The sequence below is a fragment of the Astatotilapia calliptera genome, chromosome 16 (genome assembly GCF_964374335.1).
Source record: "Astatotilapia calliptera chromosome 16, fAstCal68.1, whole genome shotgun sequence".
Lineage (NCBI taxonomy): Eukaryota > Metazoa > Chordata > Actinopteri > Cichliformes > Cichlidae > Astatotilapia > Astatotilapia calliptera.
The window spans coordinates 31,548,546-31,573,434 of record NC_137437.1 but is presented as its reverse complement, the minus strand read 5'-3'; the positions used below and the strand labels follow the sequence as shown (position 1 = coordinate 31,573,434).

Sequence of the window (24,889 nt, the reverse complement as noted above, 5' to 3'; positions counted from 1 at the left end):
TTGATTTTACAGATTACAGCAGAGCATAAATGTAAATCATAATTATTGTAGCTGTAGCAGAATCACAGACTGGTTAGGGAGGTCCGTGGGATGCATCCCAGTGAGAATCAGAAGAATGCTGCACACACAACAACTTGTCAATCACTAACTAAAGCACTACCTACTTTACCCTCTTATTTTCCTCTAATAGAGACCATAATTTACAAAATAAGCATTATGTTGTACTGAGTAAGACTTGAAACTAGTGGTTGAGGTCATAAACTCATCAGTAAAGTGTTTACTGTAGTCAGCAATCAAAATGGTAAATGACCTGTATTTGTATAGTGCTTTACGAGTCCCTAAGGACCCCAAAGCACTTTACACATCCAGTCATCCACCCATTCACACACACATTCACACACTGGTGATGGCAAGCTTCATTGTAGCCACAGCCACCCTGGGGCGCACTGACAGAGGCGAGGCTGCCAGACACCAGCGCCACCGGACCCTCTGACCACCACCAGTAGGCAATGGGTGAAGTGTCTTGCCCAAGTACACAACGACCGAGACTGTTCAAGCCAGGGCTCGAACCGGCAACCTTCCGATTACAAGGCGAAGTCCCAACTCTTGAGCCACGATCGCCCCGGCAAAAGAGTCGAGCATAATTTTCCTGTACACTTTTATATAACCAAATATCTTATATTTAGAGACAGCGTGTGCCTCTCACACATATCAGTACTGAGATATATGTTGTGTGATATCTGGACTTTATTTCTTTATTATTTAAAAGAAAATTGATGCTCGATGTAATTTAGAGATGTGTTATGGCATCATTTGCACTCCCCTCAGCGCTGTCCGCAGCACATGTAATAGGAGCAGCAACACAACTATTTGTGGAAACCGAGGAAAGAATGACTGCATCACTTCCCCTTTTACTATAATTTCAACATACCGCATGTAGATCTTTAAAGAAAACAATCCTGAAAATTCAGAATCAGCCAATCAGGCTTCAATCTGTGGAGTAGCTGAGGTAATGATACTAACAGAAAACTCCGACGACCTTCACCTCGACACGGCAGATCTTCTTACTGCTCAAATGAGACTGTAAACGCGTGCTCGAGCCAGCTGTCTCCAGTCCTGTGATGTTATACTGTCTAACAGGCAGTTAGAGTTTGAAATAGTTTTCATCCCTTTAGAAAATAAACACTGAAAGACTAAGATCTGATCACTGCTGCAGAGTGTGTATTATACCTTAGGAAGGGAAGGAGGGGGAAGTCTCTTATATGAAGCTGTGTAGCGCCATGTGAGAACAGCTTCACATGGCACCTTCATAGAGCAAAGCAGAGGAAGTGTGGCTGAAAGTGACCGGCTGTGTTTGGCTCCACTAAGCCTGGCCCGCCTCGCCCCCCCCACTCAGACCAGCTTGAGGAGGGGGGTCAGAGGGCACGTGGACTTATTCACTCTCCTGTGATGTTTGGGTCACATGTACACAGGAAGGGGCTGTTATCCGTCATCATCCATTATATCAGATTGGCTGGCTAACCATCAGTGTCAAGAGCACCACTGACCTTCCTGTATGAGCATTAGTCTGCTCTGCTCTCCTAACAGCCGACTGTCGCTGAGTGAAGAACTGACACTCTGTTAGAAATGTGAAACCTTTTCTCATGTTTCATATAATAGTCTAAAAGGTTTCTAAACAGGAGACTCAGGTTGAGATTGTGCTTGTCTGTTTATGATTTTTTTTTAGAAAATCTTTATGCAAAAGTATCCTGGGCCATGATGGTACAGGAAACAGATGGAAACTCCAGACAGAGGACCTTCTTTCTACTCTGTTCGATTAAGTTTTATTTATACAGCGCCAAATCACAACAACAGTCACCTCAAGGTGCTTTACATTGTAAGGTAAGACCCCACAATAATACAAAGAAATCCCAGCAATCAAACGACTGCCTATGAGCAAGCACTTTGCTGACAGTGGGAAGGAAAAACTCCCTTTTAACAGGAAGAAACCTCCAGCAGGATCAGGCTCAGGGTTGGCGGCCATCTATAAGGCGACAGCTAACCACTGAGCCACCAAAACAGATATGTCAATAGTCAGGGCTAAGCATGACCTTTTGCTCCATTTTCCCATTACTACACCTTCTGCTGATGCACAAATACTACACAGCAGTAGAATTAAAAACAACAGGTTCATAAAAATACACATTTAAGAAAAATAAAAAGTAGGACTAAATAAGATCGAGGGTAGAAAAACTGAACACAACAGAAAGCTTCACTTTCAGAGATCCTGGTTCCCCTAATAGCAGCTTCCACGTCCCCGTACCAGAGCATTTAACCGGGAAATTGCATTTTTATCACCGTGGAAGGCTTTCACTAGATCAACTGGTGATAAATGACATTAAAGCATCTGTGGGGAGGTTACTTAACTCTGGTCCAACGTTAAAACCTCCTAGATTCTTGGGAAATCAAACCTTACAGTTACAGTTATTATCTGGCATTTCAACATCCCACAGCATCAAATACCAACGTTCTGCCAGAAGTGGCTTGCATCCTTTGAGCTTGAATATACCAGCTGCAGCAATATTATACACAAAGGGAAAAAGTCCCCTTTGAAAGCAAAGATACGCCTCTGCAGCGTCCTTAAAAAATTATGCTTACCCAGTTTGTTTTAACATGACAACCTTTATGAGCATCCAGATGTGATGGGTTGGGAGTGAGCACTGTCTCTATGTTGCTACAACCTGGTGTGTTACATCACCAACACTAAAAGGACAAACAGCTTTGACAAAACAGTGTTATTCGACACCCCAAGAGAGAGTTTAACCATTATTTGGTGAATCTGGAGATTCTAACAAGTATCTGTATTAATTGTGACATTGGGGGGCCGTGAATGCGTACGCATACATAGGCACAAACACAAGCATATCAGACGATGGGGTATTTTCCCAGAACGGCCCGTTTGTTTTGATAAATGCTTTGCTTCCCTCCCCTCGATTCTGCAGCCCAAATGTTCACATGAGTCAGTTGCCCAACTGAGGTGACACAAAGCAAATCCACCCCCCACTCTGTCTGCACTTTGGACTAAGTGCTTCAACATGTTGCAAGGGGCTCCAAAGCACAGCGAGTCACCAGAGGAGGACAGAGATGAATGAGCGAGAAACGACCCAAAAGAGAGGGTTCAAAGACAAACGCAGAGCGTGAAGAGGGCTGAGTGTTTGTGCCGAGCGGTGCTGAGGGAGTTACCGCGCATCAGGGTCAGGAAAAGCCCAAGCGTTTCTTGAGGTAAAGGGACGCCAACACGGGACACGGAGCCACCAGCATGCAAGCGAAAAAGTCTTAATTAGAGACTGCCAGAGAGCTGTCGTTTATATTGTGCTGCAAAGACGGCGGTTAATTCATAGTTTTTGCTTCAAATTAGTCTGAATTGTTGTGCAGAGGATTTTATGAGCCACGAGATTTAAGTTAAACTGCAACCATCTGGGAGAGTAAAGGCGCTGCATTGAAGCCAGGGTCAGCAATAAGACAATAACTTTCACTGTGGTCACATTGATGTTTCTGCCTCTGAAAAACTCAAAGACATCATGATGTGTGACGAGTTCATGAATGGAGGGTTTGCAGGAGCACATTGGAGTAGCTTAACAGAATGAAAGAAGAAAATAATCTTAACAAGCAACAGTTTCCCAAAGTTAAAGACGTTAAGCTCCTAAACACGACACAATCCACATCCCATCTCCTTTGGGAACTTCCATTAGGGAGGAGGAGGAAGAAGCAAGGTAGTGGGTAAAGAGAAGGAGGAGGAGGAGGTGGGAATTAGAGTGGGGGGTCCTCCAGGCCCTGTTTCCAGATGAAAAACATCTGGGGAGGTTGACTTTACAAGCAGGCCATACAAATTAACCATCTGAGAAAGAGTGAGGCAGTAAGGGAGGAAGGGGGGGAGGGAGGGAAAAGACGTTGGGGGCTTGTAAAAGTCTGCGAAGGAGACAAAAACTTTTTCTATGACAAAGAAGAAAAAAACATTGAGCGTGGAAAGAGAAGAAGCAACAAGAGCCGCTTTTAGCCAAATCCTTCATTCATCGCATCCTACCTTCCTGAAAAGGTAGCCCGTACTCCATCGCCATGCCCCCCTCAGAGAGGAGAGCCGCCTCCTAAAAGACCCTCCTCGGTTCATCTCTGGAGAGCTCCCGCTGCCTCTCCCTGCTCTGTGTCCGGCAGTGAACTTCCCTCTAAGAAACCTCTCCCTTTTCTCTGACAGCAGAGGAGCAGAAGAAGAAGAAGGAAAGCAGAAAAAAAAGGGCTCTATTTTGGGCCGTAGCCTGCAGCGGGCCACTACATGCTCGAGGTCGGGGCAGACTCCTCCACAGAGCTCCTCGTCCCGTTCCTTCTGTCCTCTGTGTGCTCTCCCTTCCCTCTCTTTCTCTGCCGTTGGCCACCCTCCCCCCTCCGCCTCGTTATCTCTCTCTTCCCCCCGCATTCAACTTTTCCCTCCCTCCCTCGCTCCCATGTCTCTTTCTCATCTTTGCATGGATCTAAATTGCTAAGCCTTTCCGTCTCTTTAGCCAAACATGTGGGAACTGATGCATGTTTGTAGACATAAACACACACAAGTCAGCTGAGTGGAGCTGCTCACTGCTGCACGTCCTAAGTCATAACCGTACAAATATAACCACGTGCCTTTTTTTGTGTGTCATCTTATCAACTTTCTCACACGAGAAGCTGAGGATCGAAGGCAGGGGGATCTGTCGGGGAAGTGAAATCAGAAAAAGAAGTAAAATGATGCAGCTTAAAAATTAATACTGATTAAAGAAAAACAGCCAAGATGTTCATAGCAGAAAAGAAAAACAAAGCTCAAGCAGAAACTGATGCAGGTCTTGTTGTCACAAGATAAATCTCTGTGATGCTCCAAGGCGATGAGGCGTGGCCAAACATCCGCCACACGTCACTGTGTAACCACACAGCAAATGCCCATGACAAGACAGCAGCAGCTGCACTTGCACACAAACAGACACTCGAGCACATACAGTCCACTCTGTACAGACATGTGATCATACAGTAAGCATAAAACAGCAACTCGTCTAATCACACACTTACGCCGAGGGTGTGATTCAGACTTTGGCCCTCGTTTAAGGTGCTGACCAAACTGTGCCGGACTGGGAAAAACTCACAAGACTTTTAAAAGACTGTCTCAAGTGACTGAAGGATAACATGGGAAACGCCAATATAAGCAGCCACACACACCATTCCCAAAAAGGCACACAGCTCTGTTTGTGTGTATTTTTGGTCCTTGTGGGGAAAGCGGGCACTCGGCTTTGGGTGGCAACTCTAAATTGGTTACTCGATCCTTCCTTTCTCAGACAAAATACAACTCGCAGGAAGTCGTGTTGGAGACAAATAGTGCCCAGTGAGTCCAAAACAAACATGTACCACCCTTATTTTTGAGTGCTTTGTCAGAACATCAAAATTTATTGTTCTCAAGGAGTTGGCAAAAAGAACCAACAATCATATCAACTCTTCTGAAACTCTAACAATAACAAAAAAAATGTGTTTAAAATACATTACTACCCAATGCTACCTGTGGAGTCTGGGCTGAAAACCAGCATGTCCAAATACTCCAGCAGTCACAGACAAAAACACAAGGTTTAAAAATACTGGAAGTTGTTCATATCTGCTAATGTAGCTGCAGCACTGAGCCCAGTGTTGCATGAATGCATAGACATTAGATGGTCACGCCTCAAAACTTCCATCCAGTCCACACACTGAGCCCCCAGACTGGAGGTTTGTGTCAAACAGTGTATGCAGTGAAAATTGAGGGTCTCCTTGTTTCACACGTCCTTACTGATTCATATTTAAAGCTTAGAGGGGGTGAAGGAGGCATAAGTCACACTTTTGTTGTTAAGTTGTGACCGTTCATCTCATTAACCCGGTAACCCAGAGTCTAACATCTCATGTGTAAATGAACCATGCCAGCACCTTGCATAAAACAATGCAAGCTACAGCTCCACACTTGATACTCAACACAATTTATTAAACAGATAATAATATTTATCTGATCCACAACTCATTTTATAAACTCACTTTAGCTGCAGATGCTTCAGTTACATTTTAAAAGAGTTTATACTACAGTAAACAGACAAAACCTTTTTAAAAATAGTTAGCGGGCCGTGCGGCTGCCTGTGCTGGGCTTATCTCGCTCACGCTGCGTAAGCTGAACATCACTCAGATGTCGTAGTGGAGATGAAGGATGCCAGAATTCACGTGCCACAGACACTTGTCTTTTCACTAAACACATCCACAATTTTTCCCCAAAATATTTCCATGTTATGTTACCATCTAGCTTTACTCCAGAATATTTCCAATGTAAATATTGAACTTTGTAACCTGCATCATATATTTTAATATAAATCGACTAATATTCAGTGATGCAGTATTATCGATAAAGCAACAACGTGATATATTAAGTAATTAAAATCATCTACAGCTTCAACATTAAATTGATTAAACACATTATTAAATCAGCAACTATGATTCAATAAAAGCACGGACGTGAGTCAGAAGAAAGTACTTTTACTTTACGTACTTTAAGTACAATTTGAAGCTCAAACTTGTACCATTCAGTAGAATTACGACTTTTTCTTAAGGGGCCATAGGCCTCTGCACGAGCCTCAAAAAATGCACGCCTGCTACGCTCCAGGTGCACAGGAGAAGGTGCAAACAGACTTTGCATTCCAGCACACTGCACTGGTCACATTAGCGTAACCCAAGTGCTTCTTGGCACAGGTTGCCAATCAACGGCCTTGCAGGTAACCGCTCTATGCAGTTTTTTGTTCTACTCCAGATGTACTCGTGTCAGTCCAGCAGCTAAACTGTCTGAATATATTCTTTTAAAGAAAATAAGGACTACTTGGATGTAGGGTCGAAGGATGTGTCATACAGACACCATCTTTGGTGTTACGGGGTTCGACGATAGATTTCAACTGGGTATTATTTAATGTTTCTGTTTTGATGAATCAAAGACAACCAAAAGCAACCAAGAGTCCACTTAGCTGTTTGGTACAGCAATGTGGCTTGATGCCCAGAAAAGAACTTCCTGTTTGATATGATTTAATGTTTGTGTTCTGAAAAGATAACGTGATATCATCTGGCGCAAATATGTGTTTTTGTTGTGGACGATGGATGTGAGATATTGTTTAAAAATATCTCATGAATGAGTGGGATTTTGATCTCAACAGGCCCTGCTGTGCATCAAGTGTAGACTTAATCTGGCTTTTCTGAAGTATTTATTATAATGAATGTCCTTCATGGCAGCTGGGAAACCATCCACTCATACTTTATACCTTTTCTACATCAAGTATGTCTGACCTCTCAGCCAAGGCTGCAGAGGCAGATCCATCAGCTCCTTCATTAGTCTAACCAAGCAAGAAGAATGGACCTGCGAAAAATCAGCAGGTAAACTCACCATGGTGTCTACATGTTTGAGAGGGAGGTCACTGCTCGGCGCCTGTTCAGAAACGACAAAAAGAGACAGACAGTGAGATCAACACCTGCCGATACGCTTCAAACAGTTGACTTCGTGAGATGTTATGTTGTGTCATCGGGTGTTTACGCTATGCTCAGAGCCATTCCTTGCCCTAATGTGGCCTGGAGTGGAGTAGAACTCCACCTTGAATGTGTGGGACCATCTATAATCCTTCTGTGCAAATATTTACACAAAGAGACAGGTCTGCTTCCATTAGCCAAGACCAGAGAGTCCAGCCGAGGAACTCTCTTTTTCAACACCATATACAGCTATGGAGAGAGAGAGTGTCAGGAAAGACAAAGGAGAGGAAAAAAGGGGCACTGTGGGACAAGAAACCAGAAGAAAGTGGTGGGAAGGGGTTGATGGACATGCTAAGAAAACAAAAACAAAAACACAGGAACAATCAGACAGATGAAGAAACAGGATTTGGGGTACAGAGAGGAAAAGATGGCAGAGAGGAGAAGAAGAAAACAGAGCAATCTGTGACGTCATGAGCTTGTGTGGGCTCCACTAACCTCAGACTAACACACACATGTGCATGGAACTAAATGAGGCCTAAAATGCATCATAGCATTTGAAGATCCACGCTGCTGTGGATTTTTATGCAGAGATGTTCATTACCTGACTGTTTCAACACCAGTAAAAAAAAAAAAAGAAAAAAGAAGAGTCCAAAGTTTCAATACTCTGCACTGAAAGTTGGGTTTGCTCATTTTTTCAAATTTTTTCATGTTCTGGAGATCATGAGCCTGTTCGGACTTTAGACAGCATTAGGGTAAATAGCAGGAAGATCTGAACAATAATACTGGCAGTACCACTTGCTGCATATCATTCTGCATCTCTCAATCCCTAAATGTCCTCTTTCTCTTCACTCTAAGTATGGAAAAATATCTTTTTAAATTCTCAAAACCATGGAAATAACCTAAAAAAATACCCACACATTAATAATAATAATGGATTGGATTTATATAGCGCTTTTCAAGGCACCCAAAGCGCTTTACAATGCCACTATTCATTCACTCTCACATTCACACACTGGTGGAGGCAAGTAGGGCTGGGCGATATATCGAGTTTTTTAAAAATATTGATATATTTTCATATGAGATATAAGATGTGACAATATCGTTTATATCGATATAGTCTATGTTACGTTATAATTATACTTGTGGAGCCGCAGGTTTGCCTCTCTTTCGTCCACTTATGTCTCTACGCAACGTTACTCGGCCTCGCCTCTCCTTCACTGAACACAACTCCCCCTCCCCCATAGCTTTACCTGCAGGCAATGACAAGATGAAAGCGGAAAATCTCCGTTAGCGAGTTACCTCGGATCGCCCCGTGCGTGGGGCTGGACGGTGTCAACGTGTTAGCGAGCTAACCGCGCTAACGACATGCAGCCAGGAGGGGCTGCACGGCCTAAAATCCTTTCATTTTCTCAAAACTCGACAGTGCGCCTTATGTATGAATTCTGGTTGTGCTTACTGACCGCGAACCGATTTTATGTGGTACACAGCGCTCAGCAATCTGTCAAAAAATGTTTTAATATGACTTTGCTAAGCTACGGAGCTGCACCGCTTGATGGAGCCGCCTCGCGGAGTGATAGTACTGTGCTTCAACGTAATATTACCGTACTGTGTGTGTATAAGGACCACAAATGGCACCTGTTCAGAGACGTGGTGCAGCTGTGAAATCTGTCTCTTTGTTATTACGCTCATGGTCTATTAGTTTACATTTTGACTGCACAATTGTGAGCTTTTCGTTATGCACAAAAACAACATTGTTTTCTTTTATTTATGGACCATGATTATTTAATAAATGCTGATAATTTATTTTTGAGTAATTTCTTCATGTACATCTACGCTGTATGTAAAGAAAATGCCCATTTGACATCTGGGACACAGTGTGACTAAGAACTCTCTTTTTGTTCTTAACTTATGGCTTTAAAAAAAAAATCGAGATATATATCTTATATCGCCATCCGAATTTTGGGTAATATGCCCAGCCCTAGAGGCAAGCTACAGTTGTAGCCACAGCTGCCCTGGGGCAGACTGACAGAAGCGAGGCTGCCATATCGCGCCATCGGCCCCTCTGGCCAACACCAGTAGGCAAGTAGGGTAAAGTGTCTTGCCCAAGGACACAACGACCAGGGCAGAGAGCCCGGGGATCGAACCGGCTACCTTCCGGTTACAGATACGCGTCCCAACCCCCTGAGCTAATGTCCTGTTTTTGGTAACAGAGCTGATACCAGAGAACAAAAAGCAATCTCCTCTCTGTAAATGCCATTAAAAGTCAAGAACGAGGAAAAATACAACTAATTCTCAGTGAATTACAATAAAAAGTCCAAAAATCCATCTTTGTCTGCCTCGTGCACAGATATAGATTCTCTTCATCACACCGAAGACACTCAAGTTTTATTGAAATTATATTTTTTAAATTTTTATATTTTTTTAACTATTGTAAAAATTAAATTGTGCAACATATGATTGCAGCGGTTCATTCTTTAATCCTGCTTGGTAGTGATCTCTGCAGAGTCCCACACAGAGAGCTGGGCTGCAACACCCAGGACGATCTGCTTCTGTAGAAACTTTCAGTGGAACATAAACAGCAAATGTAAACTGTTAATTACAGTCTGAGCGTGCAGGCCCTAGAATACAGACTCCAAACACTCAGACTAAACCGCCAAGCAGGGAGAGCACGAGAGACCTACAGTCACTGGAGTCTGCTCCAAACTGCAGCATTTATGACTGAAAGGGATTCAATTATCAGCATCGTGACTACATTTCTCTCTGTTGTACATGCAGACAGATGTTGTTTCTAAGAATGAAGGACAAGGAAACAGCAGGCTAATGTTTGAGATTCTAAATGCAGACTGTGGATTTCACTGCAAGGCCAAAATTTGCAGCCGCAGGCATTTTCACACAAATGGAGGCCATTGTGTGTAAACCCAGAAAAACACACAGAGACACAAACAATTCTCACAATGATATATTCGAACATGTGCATTTCCGCTTTGCAAGATTGCAGCCAGATGGCTGTTTTGCATCCATGTGCACGTCGTCGCTTAGAGATGCAAATAATTCAGAGAGCACGAGAAAGCCGGAGAAGTTTTGTATCAGCAAAACAGCCGACAGAGGAAGTGTTTGCAGTTTGTGTCAGTAATCTTCAAAAGAAGCATTTGAAGGGGGGCTTTGATACAGACATTACCATTTTTCTTTCTTAAATCAGGGCAATTCTTGCAGGCTGTGCACAATAAATGTCACAATTCTGAAACAAGAAACAGACCAAGCTTTCAGAAACTCCAAGACCCAAATGATTAAAAGCTTTAAATTAAACCTAAATTATCTGTCCCAGCTCGGAATTTCAGATTCAAGATCAAGAGGTCAAGTCTTCAAGCCCAGGACTGTGTACAGTGAAGGAAAGGCCAACCACTATCTTCTTTAAGACTAGATGTTTACCTGTGGTTCCTGGGTATTTAAAAGCAGAATTAGGAAATGGGCAAAACATTAAGCTTTCAGGCCCGTGTTCTGTGGAACCAGCTCCCAGTCCAGGACTCATCTTGTTGGGGTCTAGTTGTTTGGGGGGGGGGGTTCTCTATAGGTGAGGTGACTGTTGTTGTGATTTGGCACTATACTAGTTTTATTTGCAGTCCTTATGTTGACATAGCAAGCTCTTAAGGCTGCAGCTTTAGTGCATCATGCTGTGTCATTCTGCCACATGTCTGTCAGCAGGAGCCTCTGCTGAATCAAGCCAAGCAACAAGTTGATCTGAAGCTCTCATTCGAGACGTGTTCGTATCGTTTCTTTTCTAAATCAAGAACAAAGCAGATGTAATAATTTTATTTATTTAAAGCTACAGTTTAAAACTTCAGGATCTGATTAAAGCAAGAAGCTGTGGAGGATAGTAATGCATACCAGAATCCTGAATCTACTTTATAGCGAGACAGTTGTGTTTCTCATTTTGAATCACATTGGCCCATGTGACAGGGGTGCAAACTTGCAGATTTTAACTCTTAGCTGGCCTCCCTGTGCACACCGAATGAATGTGCTGTGGTCTGACAGCACACAACCGCAGGGCAGACTGCAAAAAACTCTTCAAACATAATCGTGATTAAACATAATTACAACAGATGCGAGAATAAAGACGAGAGCAAAACAAACACTCCTCTGTGGCCAAGAGCTTTGCAGCACCTGCGAGGCCAGCGTAAACACAAACCTCACAAGTATGTTAGTGTGCCCTTCTAATCGTGCCTCATGTGCCATTTCCATACAACTATTAGTCTGAGAGTGAGCCTTTGAACTTAAAATCATTTTCATCATAGATATTCAGATTTTGTGCCTCCTTTGCGCATCTCTTGCTCAGAGCTGTGTCATCATCGTGAACAAAGTCAGCTGAGGCTCATGAGAGGGGCTAAATGCAGGCCGTTGCTCTCCCACAGATCTACAAAATATTTCAGCTTTGGCTTAAAAGGAAAACAAATTCAGTATGCATGGTTTCAGAGTGAGGATATCTGGGAGGTTTCCCAGTGTCTTTGGTTAATAATAATGATAAAGATTAGTTCTAGTTCTGCTAACAGCTACATTCTGTCAACATTCATTGATCTACATGTCTCCAAACTGAACAACCTGTGTCACTTTTCTACTCCATGTTAGTTTAGAATACTTGTGCATCACCTATAACACTAAACCAAAGATTTGGCAGATTTTGCCAGAATGCCGACAGCTGACAAAAAAGTAGAAAGCTCGGCGTGATTAAACTGTTGTTTCATCCAAGGTCCTTTTATACTGACACGGTTCTTGTGGTCCAGATGGTTTCTATCAAGCATCGCAACCAAAATGAAAGACAGGCTGTAGGCTCAAAGTAAGTCAGGTGTTTGTATATTACAACAGTCAATTTAGACCTCAGACCTCCCCTTCCTCCTCCTGCTTTACTCACATTGCGGAGCAACGGTAGCTGCTATGGGAAAAGAAGCATTGTTATAAAATCTGCGGCCACTAACTACATGTTGGAGAAGTGATCTAATTTAGTTTCAAATCTGTGTTGCTTTAAATAGTTAGAGAAAGAAAGGTTTGATGCAGCACAGATGGGCAGAGGCAAATTAATGGAATCATAATAAAATGCTTTCTAATGTTATATAATTACATATATTCTGTTTCTGAATCATCTGTTCTTCCCATTTAATATCAGATCAGACTGCCTCACGGCTCGTAACGGCTTTGTTTTGGTGGTATAAGTAAAAGTTATTATACCTGAAATGAATCTCAGTGCAGAGGAGAACTCAATGGAAACATTAGGCCAGAGTTAAAGCAGAAAGTCTTTCTGTTCTCTGCAATGTTTACAGCACAGACTGTATATAGAAGATGGATGTAGCTATTGTGCCATCACCACATGGTTGGCTAGGTGTCACTGTGAAGCCTAGAGCTGAGTATTTTGTTGTTTGGAAGCCATATCTGCCAAATAGGATTGCAGGGACACAATAGACCATCATTTAGAAAATGAATATCATCTTCTATGGTAGAAGACTTGAAAATAAAGATTGAAATCATAAACTCATCAGTAAAGTCCTTTAATAAGGTTGTAAATCTAGGGAGCCAATTTTCCCACAGATTTCTATACAGCTAGAGTCGCCCCCTGCTGGCTAGCAGAAAGAACACAAGTTTAACTGACACACCAACTTCTCTTTTTATATTGGAACACTGACTACTGATGTTTTGGCTCAAGTAGAAGTTAGCATCATGTTTTTGTCATCAAACGTTAATGCCATTTGACATTGCAAATCACTTCCAGAACACAATACTCTGCTTATTCACTAACAAATTCTGAGTGAAGGAGTCTTTTAACTTAGTTAGTCCCGTTCGTCTGTCCTTGTAAAAAGTGTCACGCGAAAACATACAGATGATAAAAGACCATCGACTCAGCCACGTGTTCGTCTCCTCTGAGCGCAGCACACCGTCACCCAGAGCTCTATCTGCTCCGCCACTGTGCCATGTGCTCTTTTTCACATGAACACAGTGGCTCCTTTGACCAATTTACCAAATTATAGCCCGCTGCTTTAAGGAGAGCAGAGGTAGTGAGCACGCTGGGAGTTTCCTCCCATAAGGGGCAGGGAAGAACGTAGACAGTGAGCAAGAGCCTGTCGGGCAAATGACCCAGGGCTAAATATACAGCTATGCATCTTTGGAGCTCGAGACACAACCCATTTAGCCCGGCCCAGGCGGCTTAGTGTGGACAGAAGAGTGGTTAAGATCACCACTTTGGGTGTGTGAGTGTGGGTGTGAGACACAACGAGAGAGGGACGGCGTTTATACATATACATATATATATATATATATATATATATATATATATATATATATATATACATACATATACACATATATATATATATATACATACATATACACATATATATATATATATATATATATATATATATATACATATATATATACACATATATATATATATATACATACATATACACATATATATATATATATACATACATATACACATATATATATATATATACATACATATACACATATATATATATATATATATATACATATATATATATATATATATATATATATATATACATATATATACACGTATATATACATATACCTATATACACATACATATATACACACACATATATATATATACATACATATACACATATATATTAGGGGTGCAACGATACACAAAATTCACGGTTCGGTTCGATACTTTGGTGTCACGGTTCGATATTTTTTCGATACAAAAAAAATGTTCATGCCTTTTTAATTTGTCATTTATTAAAATTATAAATATATATTTTAACTCAAAAGTACAGTTTTTAAATTTAACCCTAACCCTTGTGCGTGTTTTTTATTTTGACAGCGAATGCGCACCTGCGGACCACTTATGTGCAGCCCTGGTTATTTAGCTCGTCATATTGCAGCCACAGAAATTCTTTTGTCCATGAAACCATAAAGCTGCACTTTCTTTTTGCCTTATAGTCTGATTTGTCATAACTTCTCCGTTTTGTGGTAAGCTTTTCTTTGGCTGTCACTTCTTCACCCTGACCTGTCTTATTTGGCTCAGCAGAACTAAAATATATATCTGTCTGTGAAGGTTCTCAGTCATCCAGGTCATCGTAGTCAAATATAAATCCTGCTGCTTTTACACACGGACTCACATAAGCTCAGCGATTCTCTGCGCGATCAACCTCTCACATGTTTAAGCTGCGGGAGATTTCACTTGTCATGTTTGCATAGTGAGCTAACAATTAATAAGACGATGTCAGAGGAATTGGTGCACAAATTATCATCACTCACAGATCAGTGCTGTCGCTCTCTATACACAGTTCGCTTGATTGCAAAGTGAAAGCAAAAAACAAGCGCAAATTTAAACGCGATTTCAATATGTCACATATTGACAGTGGCTCACCGATGCCAATGACATAATTACCCAGCTACATTTCTGAAAGAATGCAAAAGCATTAACATATATTTTTCCTTCCTACAATAGCCCGACGGGCAGGGAAGAGATAGATTTTGGTAGCCCGACTGAAAAAAATCGCTAGCTCCAGGACGTTGGGCTAGCGATATTGCGAGTCCTGTATCTGATTGAGGAATCACTCATCTTTGGAAAAGAGAGTTTATTACAGAGAAATGTCTCTTTCCAAAATAAAAGCTATACTATCCGCTTCTTCTGGGCTATATTCTCAGCAGCATATTAAACAGCTGTCTAAATGACTCGGCTAAGGTTAGTAGCATGCTTGCTTGTTTTTTTTTCTGCTTCCACTTGTCTTTGCACTAGGATGATGTCGGCGTAAATGTGCAGTCATATTCGTCGTGTTCCCACTAGTGCTTTCAGGTTAATCTCGTTGAAATGACCTTAACGCCACAACACCGCAAATCTCCGTTAACGAGCTACCGCCGATCACCCGTGCATGGGGCTAGACGGCCAACACGTTAACGAGCTAACTGCACTAACACACTAGTCCCCACCCATGTAATTAAGCATTGCATGGCACATCCAACATACTGTTTTACTTTAGTCCATGACTGCTTACCTTCAGGGTCATACGTCACATGAAAACCAAAATAATTCCAAACGCCAGATCTGAATGAGGGTGGGGGAGGTCCATGTTGTAAGGAGAGCTTAACTTCTGTCTCGCTAGCTTGCCCTGCGCTCTTCCTTCTGACGATGCTGTCTGTGTTGAACGCTCAGTGAATCTGCGTTCGACTACTCCGCCTAGGCTGCACTGTCGACCCTAGGCGGAGTAGTCAAACGCAGATTCACTGAGCGCTCAACACAGACAGCATCGTCAGAAGGAAAGTTGATAAAATAAATTACAAATTTTGTATTGTTCGATACATATGCGTACCGAACCGAAAGCACTGTATCGAACGGTTCAATATCGATACGAATATCGTTGCACCCCTAATATACACATATATATATATACATACACACACACACACACACACACACACACATACATATATATATATATATATATATATATATATATGTATGTATGTGTGTGTGTATATATGAGTCAGGCTCAGGGAGTGCCCCTCATCCTGTTGCCCTTTTCTCTCTGACTGGACAGCTTTTTTTCAGGACTTGCTTTCTTTGGAAACCTTGAAGAACACACACCACATGCATTGGCTGCGCCGTAGCTAGGCACCCGCGCTGCTCCCTGTCTTTACACTGCATTTTGGACTACATCCCACACAGAGCTTAGCGGCCTTAGATGTCCCTGTGTTTCAGCTAAGCTGCTGAATGATACAAAAAACTCATTTTACTTTGATGAGAAGCTATGCAGCAGCATTCCTTGGCAGCGAGATGAAACGTTAAATGCATGATCTGAAACTATCCACATTACACTAAAACGTACCGTCAAAGGACCTAATTTGCAGAGGAGGAAATGCATTCCAAAGCAACCAAAAAAACCTCATTAGTAAGACTGATGAATGCTATCTAGAACAGATAAAATAAAATACTACACCATGATTGCTTGATGCTCTAGAGTGGCCACTTACGGTCTCAAATTACATTCAATTTGAAAATAAATTCAGTTGTTGGAAACCAGGTGTTGGCACCATCAGGATATCACTCTCAGTTTGAAAAGTCAATAAAAACTGAATATATCTAATTGCTCTCCTCCAATGTCATAAAGGCTTCAGCACTATGAGTGACACAGACTGTCTGATATGACACCAAACACCTGTAAAGTGTCTTGTGCAACAGTGCCTTCTAGTGGCGATAAACACAAACTGTAGATCTGGACACAACGATGGTGGCTCACTTGATGCAGTTGTACAGTTACGAAAAGTTACATGTGTTAAATCTGCATTTATACACATTTCTAAATAAATGTACATTTACAGTCAGCGTTTCCCCCTACTTCCAGGTGCTAATGCAAGTTATGATCAAGTTGATGTTTGACAATAACCTAAAAAAGGCAATCGTGCTCCAGTGGTGCATCTCCTGATGTTGGTTTCCTATGTTTTCAGTAAAAATCAGCCATTATGCATACAGACATGTAAAATATACACACATCTGCATAGGATAGAAGCACATTAAGGGCCAGTAACTCCCCAATCAGTACTTTATTAATAAGAGGCCTTTCTGCATACAATAACATAACATCAAAGCAAAAAAACCTGATTCCAAATTTGTACGATGGTGCAAAACAACCTGCAATGAGTCATTTTCTGTTATTTTTTATTTTTTGTTCATAGGAGAATTGCACAGAATCGAAATACAACAAACAACAACAACAACATGGCACCGCTGAAAGTTAAAAACGGTAATACAGACTTATAGCCAAGCTCTCCTACTTCATCAACAACAGCACACACACACAGACACACAGCTGTGCCTCTCTCATGCTCCATGCTCCTTCATCTGCAGCGTTCACATAGCCACGTCCCAGAAATGTAAACACATTGCTGAGGAGGCAGGGCCTGTGTGCATCCAAGGTTGGGGTTAAGGTTGGAGTGTGTATGCTTGTTCTCAGTTCCTCCCCCTTTGGGGTTAGGCCCTAACATGCCAGGGATCCCTGAGGACCCGGGGTAAAACAGAGCGGCCGGTCCTTGCTGTGGGAAAAACCCTTGAGCCGGCCGTGACCCTAAACCACCCCTGACATCGCTCTGTTTCCTCACCCCCCGCCTGTCCCTGCTCCTACTGATACGGACCTGGCCGCTCGCTCCGTTATGTAACCATAAGCCTTTTCTAACATGTGCGAGAGGGGGGGAGTATGCAAAAGCATCCGCCAACTATTTTTACTTCTAACGTGTATGTGCAACGAGAGTCTAATAAGTCACGCTGTCATGGACACAAACAAAGACACACCTATTAAACAAGCTGCTTCTTCTTTTGTGCTCTAGTACGTGCTAGTACGGTAAGAGCGCAAAAATTCCATAAAAACAATGATATGTTTCTTTGGTAAGCATGTCTCATGAGGATTCAAATGTTGTAGTACATATGGTTTTTATTTATTTTCCAAAAAAATATGAAGGATTTGGTTTAGACAGCAAATTACAGAAATTATAAAATTAAAATGTGAAAACGATGTTTAATAAGTCTTTCATAGTGATGTGTTATCAACTGAACCTACGACTCTGCTCTGCTTTACTAAGATTTATAGCAACTCTGAGCTCATTGTTTAGCTGTACTATTTTGGTTCAGTCATCGCTCTCATAGCGTCATTTTCAGCTACAGGAGGCAGCTGTGTTCAGCAGAAAGAAAGCTCTTATAAACCATATTTATATTATGTTATGTTATACAAAAAAAGGAGACTGAGACAGAAGCAAGGTGGTGACGAACAGAGGAAGAATTAACAGCTGAAAGCCAGATGTGTCCCTCTGGAGGTGCTTGAGGTTGCAGCGGATTTCCAGATCATCATGTTGCTCTGTCACTGGTGGATAAACAATATTTATTTAATGCAAAGCAGGCTTTTACCTTCTGAGGTACCAGTCATAAAAGCTTAGAGACCAATTGGTGACCTCTGGTTGCTAGGGAAAAATGTGTATTCCCCAAGTGATTGGCAAGTGGGCACAAAGAGGGTGCAAACTGCAACTGTTGGAATCAGTTCCCTAACCAATTAGCAATCGGAATACACATTCTTCTCTAACTGCATGTAGTTGCAAGGGGGTTGCAGACCAGTTTGTGGCCCTGTGTGATTGTGGTGTTTTTCACAGTAATTTTTATGTGAAAAAAATCAAACTTCTTTTATTATTTCAACAGAAATTGCTGCTGTATAAAAGACATGAGGTCCAGGTCAAAGACACGATGTTGGTTAGAAGCATCACTCCCAGATAGGTCTGTTTTTAGGTAAAGTGAGCAAACTTTATAACCAGATTTTATCTGATTTAGTTTTTACATCCCGTTGATCACTGAAATTTAAGTTAATTTATACATTCTTCAAAGTAGCTGCCCAAATAAGTGTCCACAATATGCTTACCTAGAATGTTTCTTTGATAATTGAATAATAGATAATAGAATGATAGTAGAACGTTATCATGCTAATACAGCTTATTCTGATATTTAGGCATTTTGTTACAACTCCACTTACTGAAAAGATTAAAACATCACTAGGAAAAAAGTTGTGTTCTCACCAAATTATTTATTACTCAACATGTGAGGGAACAAGATGTAGGCGTGGCTAAAAACAGATTGTTAAGACTATGGTCAGGGGAAAAGGAAACCAATGCTGACTGCTTGTAAAGAGAAGCTAACTGTGGCAGTCTTATTGTGTTAACACAAATCACCCAACCAGACTCCCTACTAAGTATGGCATTGTCTGTGTAAAACTATTGAGGGATAACTGTCAGGATTTTTCAAGTAAAGATGGTCTATTTTGGTTTTAGCCATCAAACATGCTGATTTCCTTCGGGATTAATAAAGAATTCTGATTCTGATTATTAATAGCAACAAAACTAAAGCAGTCATAAAAAAACCATAGATTTTCTGAAGGATATATTGGCATCTTATACCTTGCAGTTACTGAGTGACCATAATCTAAACTGACAGTCTTCATACTGTGTTTTCCAACACTGGTAAAAATAAATAACTGCTTAGCGTGCAAAAAAAGTCCATTCTGGTAATCAGGTCAGAGTGAACAGAACTGGAAATACTTGGACTGCAGCTACTAAGTTTGTGGGATGACTTCATAAAACTGCAATTTATAAGCCACTGTTCAATTGTAATTCACCATTGTAAACCAAAAGGCTCAGTTATTTTCAGTGTATCAGTTACAAGTATACTGGTATATACTTTTGGTGCATTATACATTTTGCTTTGCAATTTGATGCAAAGCAACCAAACTTGTATGAGCTTTAAAATGTTATATGTTCACAAAAAAGAACTGAATCTCTAGAACATGCACACTGCATTTGGATTGGAATTCTATGGAACTGGATAGAAAAAGCATGAAAGTTACTTTCTCCTAGTTGTTTAACAACCATCTCCTTAGGGAAGTCACTCTGAGCAGTATGTAACTAATTCTTCTTACTGTCTAAACCAAAGTGCCGGAAGAGGAAAAACTTGACCATGATGTCCTATCTTTCACACAGCATCTTTATGTAATATCCACTTCAAACACCAATGCATTATGCTTTAGTTGGCTCTCAGTCCAATGTTAAACATGCCTATTTTATGTTTTAGTTCCTGCTTTCCCAGGGCTCTGCGAACATTCTGTAATTTGTAACCGGATCCCTGGTTGCTGCTTGTATACACAGCGTAACACAGGGCACATCGGGGAAATATGTGTGGTTCTAAACACAGCACTAATTGGACCACATCTACACCATCTTTGCCCTGCAGTTACTCATTACTCAGCGATGTCCTGGCCCTGTTCCCTGACTACACAAGACCTATATTAAAAAAAATGGTGGATGACGTAGGTGTTAGTGGTTTATGGTTCTCTGAGTGTGTGCATATCTTTACTTGCGAGAACAAATGTGCAGCCTATCTCACCGGTGAGAACACCTAACATCTCCACGACAGCCCACATACCCTCATCTAAGGGCTGTGCAAAATAAAACTGATTCCTGGCAACATGAGCTCAACATGAGGGAATATCTGAGGAATGCTCCCAGCATGTTCTACGGCACACTGTGCACCCCTCAGTTGCTGTCATCTTCAACAGTTGAAGATATCTGAAACGCACATCATCACTTACAGTAAATGTTGGCATTACCTTCCAGCCGTGGGCTGAATCATTTCAAATTCACTCCAGAGGTAGTCACCAGTATATTGCTACAACATACTAAAATCACTAAGCACCAATTTCACAGTATCATTGACTTAATGCTGGTGCTGTTAAGTTTTATTCATATCTACTAAATTATTACTCTAACCGTTCATCTGGCTTTATCATCCACAGTTTGATTGAGACCAGAATAAAAATAAGTACATTTAAAAGCTGCATCTATCCAGCTTAGTTCACACAGTGCCCTGCACACTGTTGGACTAGCTTTGTGCTGTGCCCTTAAACCAGTTGCTATGGAGACAGATTTACCTTAAGCAATGAGAAAAGTCGATTCTCTTAACACTTAAATAATGGTGATAAGTCTGCACTCTTTTTTTAATGATATTTGATTAAATCAAAAGCACCACCAGTATCAAGAACAAACTTTTACTCCCAGCTGTTGTGATAACAGGTCCTTCAAAAGGGATCAGTTATGCTCATTTACAGTACAGCTCCCTACTTTTATTCTTGGTATCTCCTAGAGTAGGTCTGCGTCATTTAAAGTTCAAAATAATCATTTTTCCATCTTATACTGGGCCTTTATAGGGCCCTCGGATTCGCAGAATTGCCATAAACCTGCAGTCTATTAAATGACCACCAGGGGGCAATAGCTGTAGTTGCAAAATGACTTCGCTCCTGTAGAATATGGTGAAAATAGCCCTCGGCCCTGACCTTTGTAGACATTATCCTGATAATTTTTTTAAGGCTCAGTCACTACTTTGGGGTCACATTCAACAAACGATTACGTTCATTTTGCGAATTATTGCCATTATTAGAGTCTGAAAGGAGAATTATACAGGATGTGATGGTTGTTAGCCAATGAACATGCGGTTTGACTGTCAGCTGACCCCTTCACTCATTATATCCAATTTCAAAACACCAACCTGATTACGAGAAATCGGTCAGCTTAAGACTTTATGCGAGAAGTTCACAAACCAGTACATGACATCAGGGTAGCTACATCGCACATCTTTTATACTGTTTAAAACCAACCGGTTTTAGGTCCTCACACTTAAAGGCCACCCTGACATTCAGTGAAGTTTCTTCTGACTGGCCATTCCCCCTCAAAAAAGGTTTGAACAGCAGGACAATAGGGCCTCTGCATACCTAGTAAGGGCATTATGGATAGGCACTCTTGTTGACAGCCAGGATCCAAGAATAGAAAAAAAAAAAAAAAGACTTGAAATTGAGTTTTTATACATAATAAACTCCACTTCAAATGCTCTGAAAAAAAGGCTTCGAACATCTGCAATTTCAACTCCACCTGCTGAGGAAGATCAAAGATTTCAAAAGCTCCCGCAGAACCTACTAAACACCTCATTGCAGTCATGATGATGTGGTTTAATGAAAAGCCAAAAACAAGATGCATTTGCTGTGAACCAATTTTGTTGCTTCCAAATTTTACTTTATTTTGGACATGTAAGGAATAAAAATGAAAAAAAAAAAATCCAAATTCAAATAAAATAGTAAACTCATTAAGCACTGCTTATTTTCATCTGTAGCCGAGTAGCAGCTGCATGAGATTCATTACATAAGGAGCGCGATCATCTGGTAATAAAGTTGAATTTCTTCCAGTTGTAGCTCGTCAATCTTACTGGAATGTCTGGATTAAAAAAAACCAAAAACCTTTCTATTTTTTTTTCAGCATTTTTCTCCAACTGAGTTAATATATGGTCAATCAGAGTGTACCTGATGCAGGGCAGTAAATCACGTTGCCTTTGGCTGTGAGCAAAGGAATTCACCAAACAAGGGCTGAGGAGAGCTGACTGAGAGCACACCTCAGGCCTCGCAGGCATGCACACTCTCACGTCCACCCACACAAGCACACACACACCATCCAGTTTCCTGTCACACACCAGAGAGGTGACGCACAAACACAATAACTTACTCATTTCTGTAATACATACTGCACTTTAAAAACCAAACACAGCAAAGCTTACCAACAAAAATTAACACCACAAGTCTTTGGAAAACTTCAGGTGCATAAAAGCAGGTGTCCACCATTGTGTTTATTTTTCATGCTTCCTATTTCCTCTTCAGTATCTGCAGTTGTATTTTTAGAAAATCAAAAAAAAGTGCCATTGTTTGTGTTGAAATCCATTGTTTCCCTCAGCTTTAACACTTCTGTGTTTCTTCCTCTCTCCTCAGCAGTACAGTAAAGACACGTCAACCAGTGTTTTACACCTCAGCCCGTCCGTGTTTATGGAGGCAATCAGCACCTTTAATGCAGGCATAAAAGCCTCGAGGGAGACGCCTTTTGGCAAGCTCAAGAGATAGACTGTCGAGATTTGCCCTGCAGTTACTGTTTGCCTCTGCTTTCTTCAGCAATACACAACCAATTAAGATATTATAATATTTTTTTAATCTGTATTTCAATATTACTAACAAAGTGTCCTCCACACTGCTTGAAAAATGTGGGTATGAAAAACATCATGAATGATAATGAATACAGTGTCTGTTACACAACTGTACAAATGCATTAAAAAAAGGTATATTTTTAAAATTTTTCAATATTATTTATATGTGTATTTTTGACATGACACACATATGTCTAGCGGATAAATTGTTTTTTCTTCCTTACCATTGACTATTAAAATACTACTATACTACTAATAAACTACTTAAAACTCTGGATAAACACCTAAATTGGTGAAACTTGAACCTAGTCCATGTGATGGCTGCAGGAGTGCGTCAGATGAAAAAGGTGGAGGGAAAACTGATAGAGGCCAACAGATAGCGGTGAAGTCTATTTTTGTGGTAAAATAATGCCCTCTGCATCCCAAAGGTGTTTCAGAAAGCAATGAACTCAAAGACATGCCTTTAACAATGCCCAGAGAGCTTAGCCTCATGCCTCTGCACATCTCAAACAGATGTCTTCATGGAGAAGGCATCTAGTGCCAAGGCAACTGCAAGGATAATAACATGTTCTTTCTTAATTACTGCTGCTTTTAAAAACAAAATAAGACAATTTCAAGAAATATTTTCTGTGTGAGCACAGAAAAGTGCAGGGGATATTTGCTTTGGTTTGTCAAGCGCCCAAAACCATTTAAACACACAACATTCGATGAAGCGAGCAAGCGAATCATATCCAAGTCTAACACAGCCTCGTATGTCAATACCATATAAGGCAACCGAGCAAGCGAATATTTTATGGCTCTTGCAGAATCTTTTCATACCCAGAATACGTCCCAATTTGCTCTGTGTTATTTCAAAGACCAAAAGTCGTCATCATGATATAGCAGATTCAATAGCACAGCTTTTTATTTACCTTTCTTATCCAGAAGATTTTTTTAAACTTTTATTCCAAAAGCTATAACCTTTAAAACCTTATCAGAACAGAAAATGAGCTGCCAAACAACGGTTAAGTCGAGCAATGTCAGGTTTATTTATATAGCCCCAAATCACAAGTTTGTCTCTGGGGGCCTCCAGATAATGGACCATTATCTGCTATAGTGACTGCAGTGTTAGTGTAGCTGATAGAGCATGTTACTTTCCAACCTTATTTGCAACAATTCTGCACCAAGACGGACACTGTAATAAGTACAGCATGGAAGCAATTACTAACACAAAAAAGAAAAAAGAAAAGAAAGACTGTTGCTTACCAACTCATAGTTTGTTGCTGGAACACAAGATGAGGACACCTGAAAACAGAAAGACAAGCAGTGAGTTATGTGGATGCTAATTTGGAGTTAGAGAAACACTGTAAACAACAAGCACACTGGCAGCTATATTTAGATTACAATTTATGGCTTCATATTTTCGACATGAACCCCAGATGCTTTAAGTTAGCACCCATGTGTTTCTCCATCTCCACTGTAGAATATACAACAAGCAAAGGACAAGCTTCTACAGAATTAGAGCTACCAGAAAGAGAAAAGGAAGAATCCCCTTCGGAAACAAACTAATGTAAAATAATATCTAAAAGTCGCCTCTGCTTTACTGTTTTAACTCCGTTCAGCTCACTGTTTTGGCTTTATGGCAACTTTTGTGCATGATGTTGAATTGAAAAAAGTATTTTTGTGACCCCCAAATGGCCAAAAAACAATGGATGCATCTTTAAATAAGGCTGATAATTCAAGAACTGTATGGACAGTGTTTAGCAGGTGCTGATTCGGAGCTACTGAGTTTAAAGACAAGGTAACGACAGACTG

General features: G+C 40.9%; 1 protein-coding gene across 25 annotated transcripts in view; it reads right to left on the bottom strand.

Moving 5' to 3' along the window:
• The window catches only part of tns1b (tensin 1b), a 195,486-nt gene that overhangs the window by 57,694 nt on the left and 112,903 nt on the right, over nucleotides 1-24,889 (bottom strand). For 24 of the 25 annotated variants that reach the window (XM_080290504.1, XM_080290525.1, XM_080290505.1 and 21 more), the window contains 2 exons: nucleotides 24,341-24,379; nucleotides 7,433-7,474 (listed from right to left, as the gene is read on the bottom strand). In XM_080290504.1, the coding sequence (XP_080146630.1) occupies nucleotides 7,433-7,474; nucleotides 24,341-24,379 (81 nt within the window). Of the gene's footprint in view, nucleotides 1-4,063; nucleotides 4,376-7,432; nucleotides 7,475-24,340; nucleotides 24,380-24,889 lie in introns of those variants that run through there. The other variant, XM_080290522.1, reaches the window with a different exon arrangement.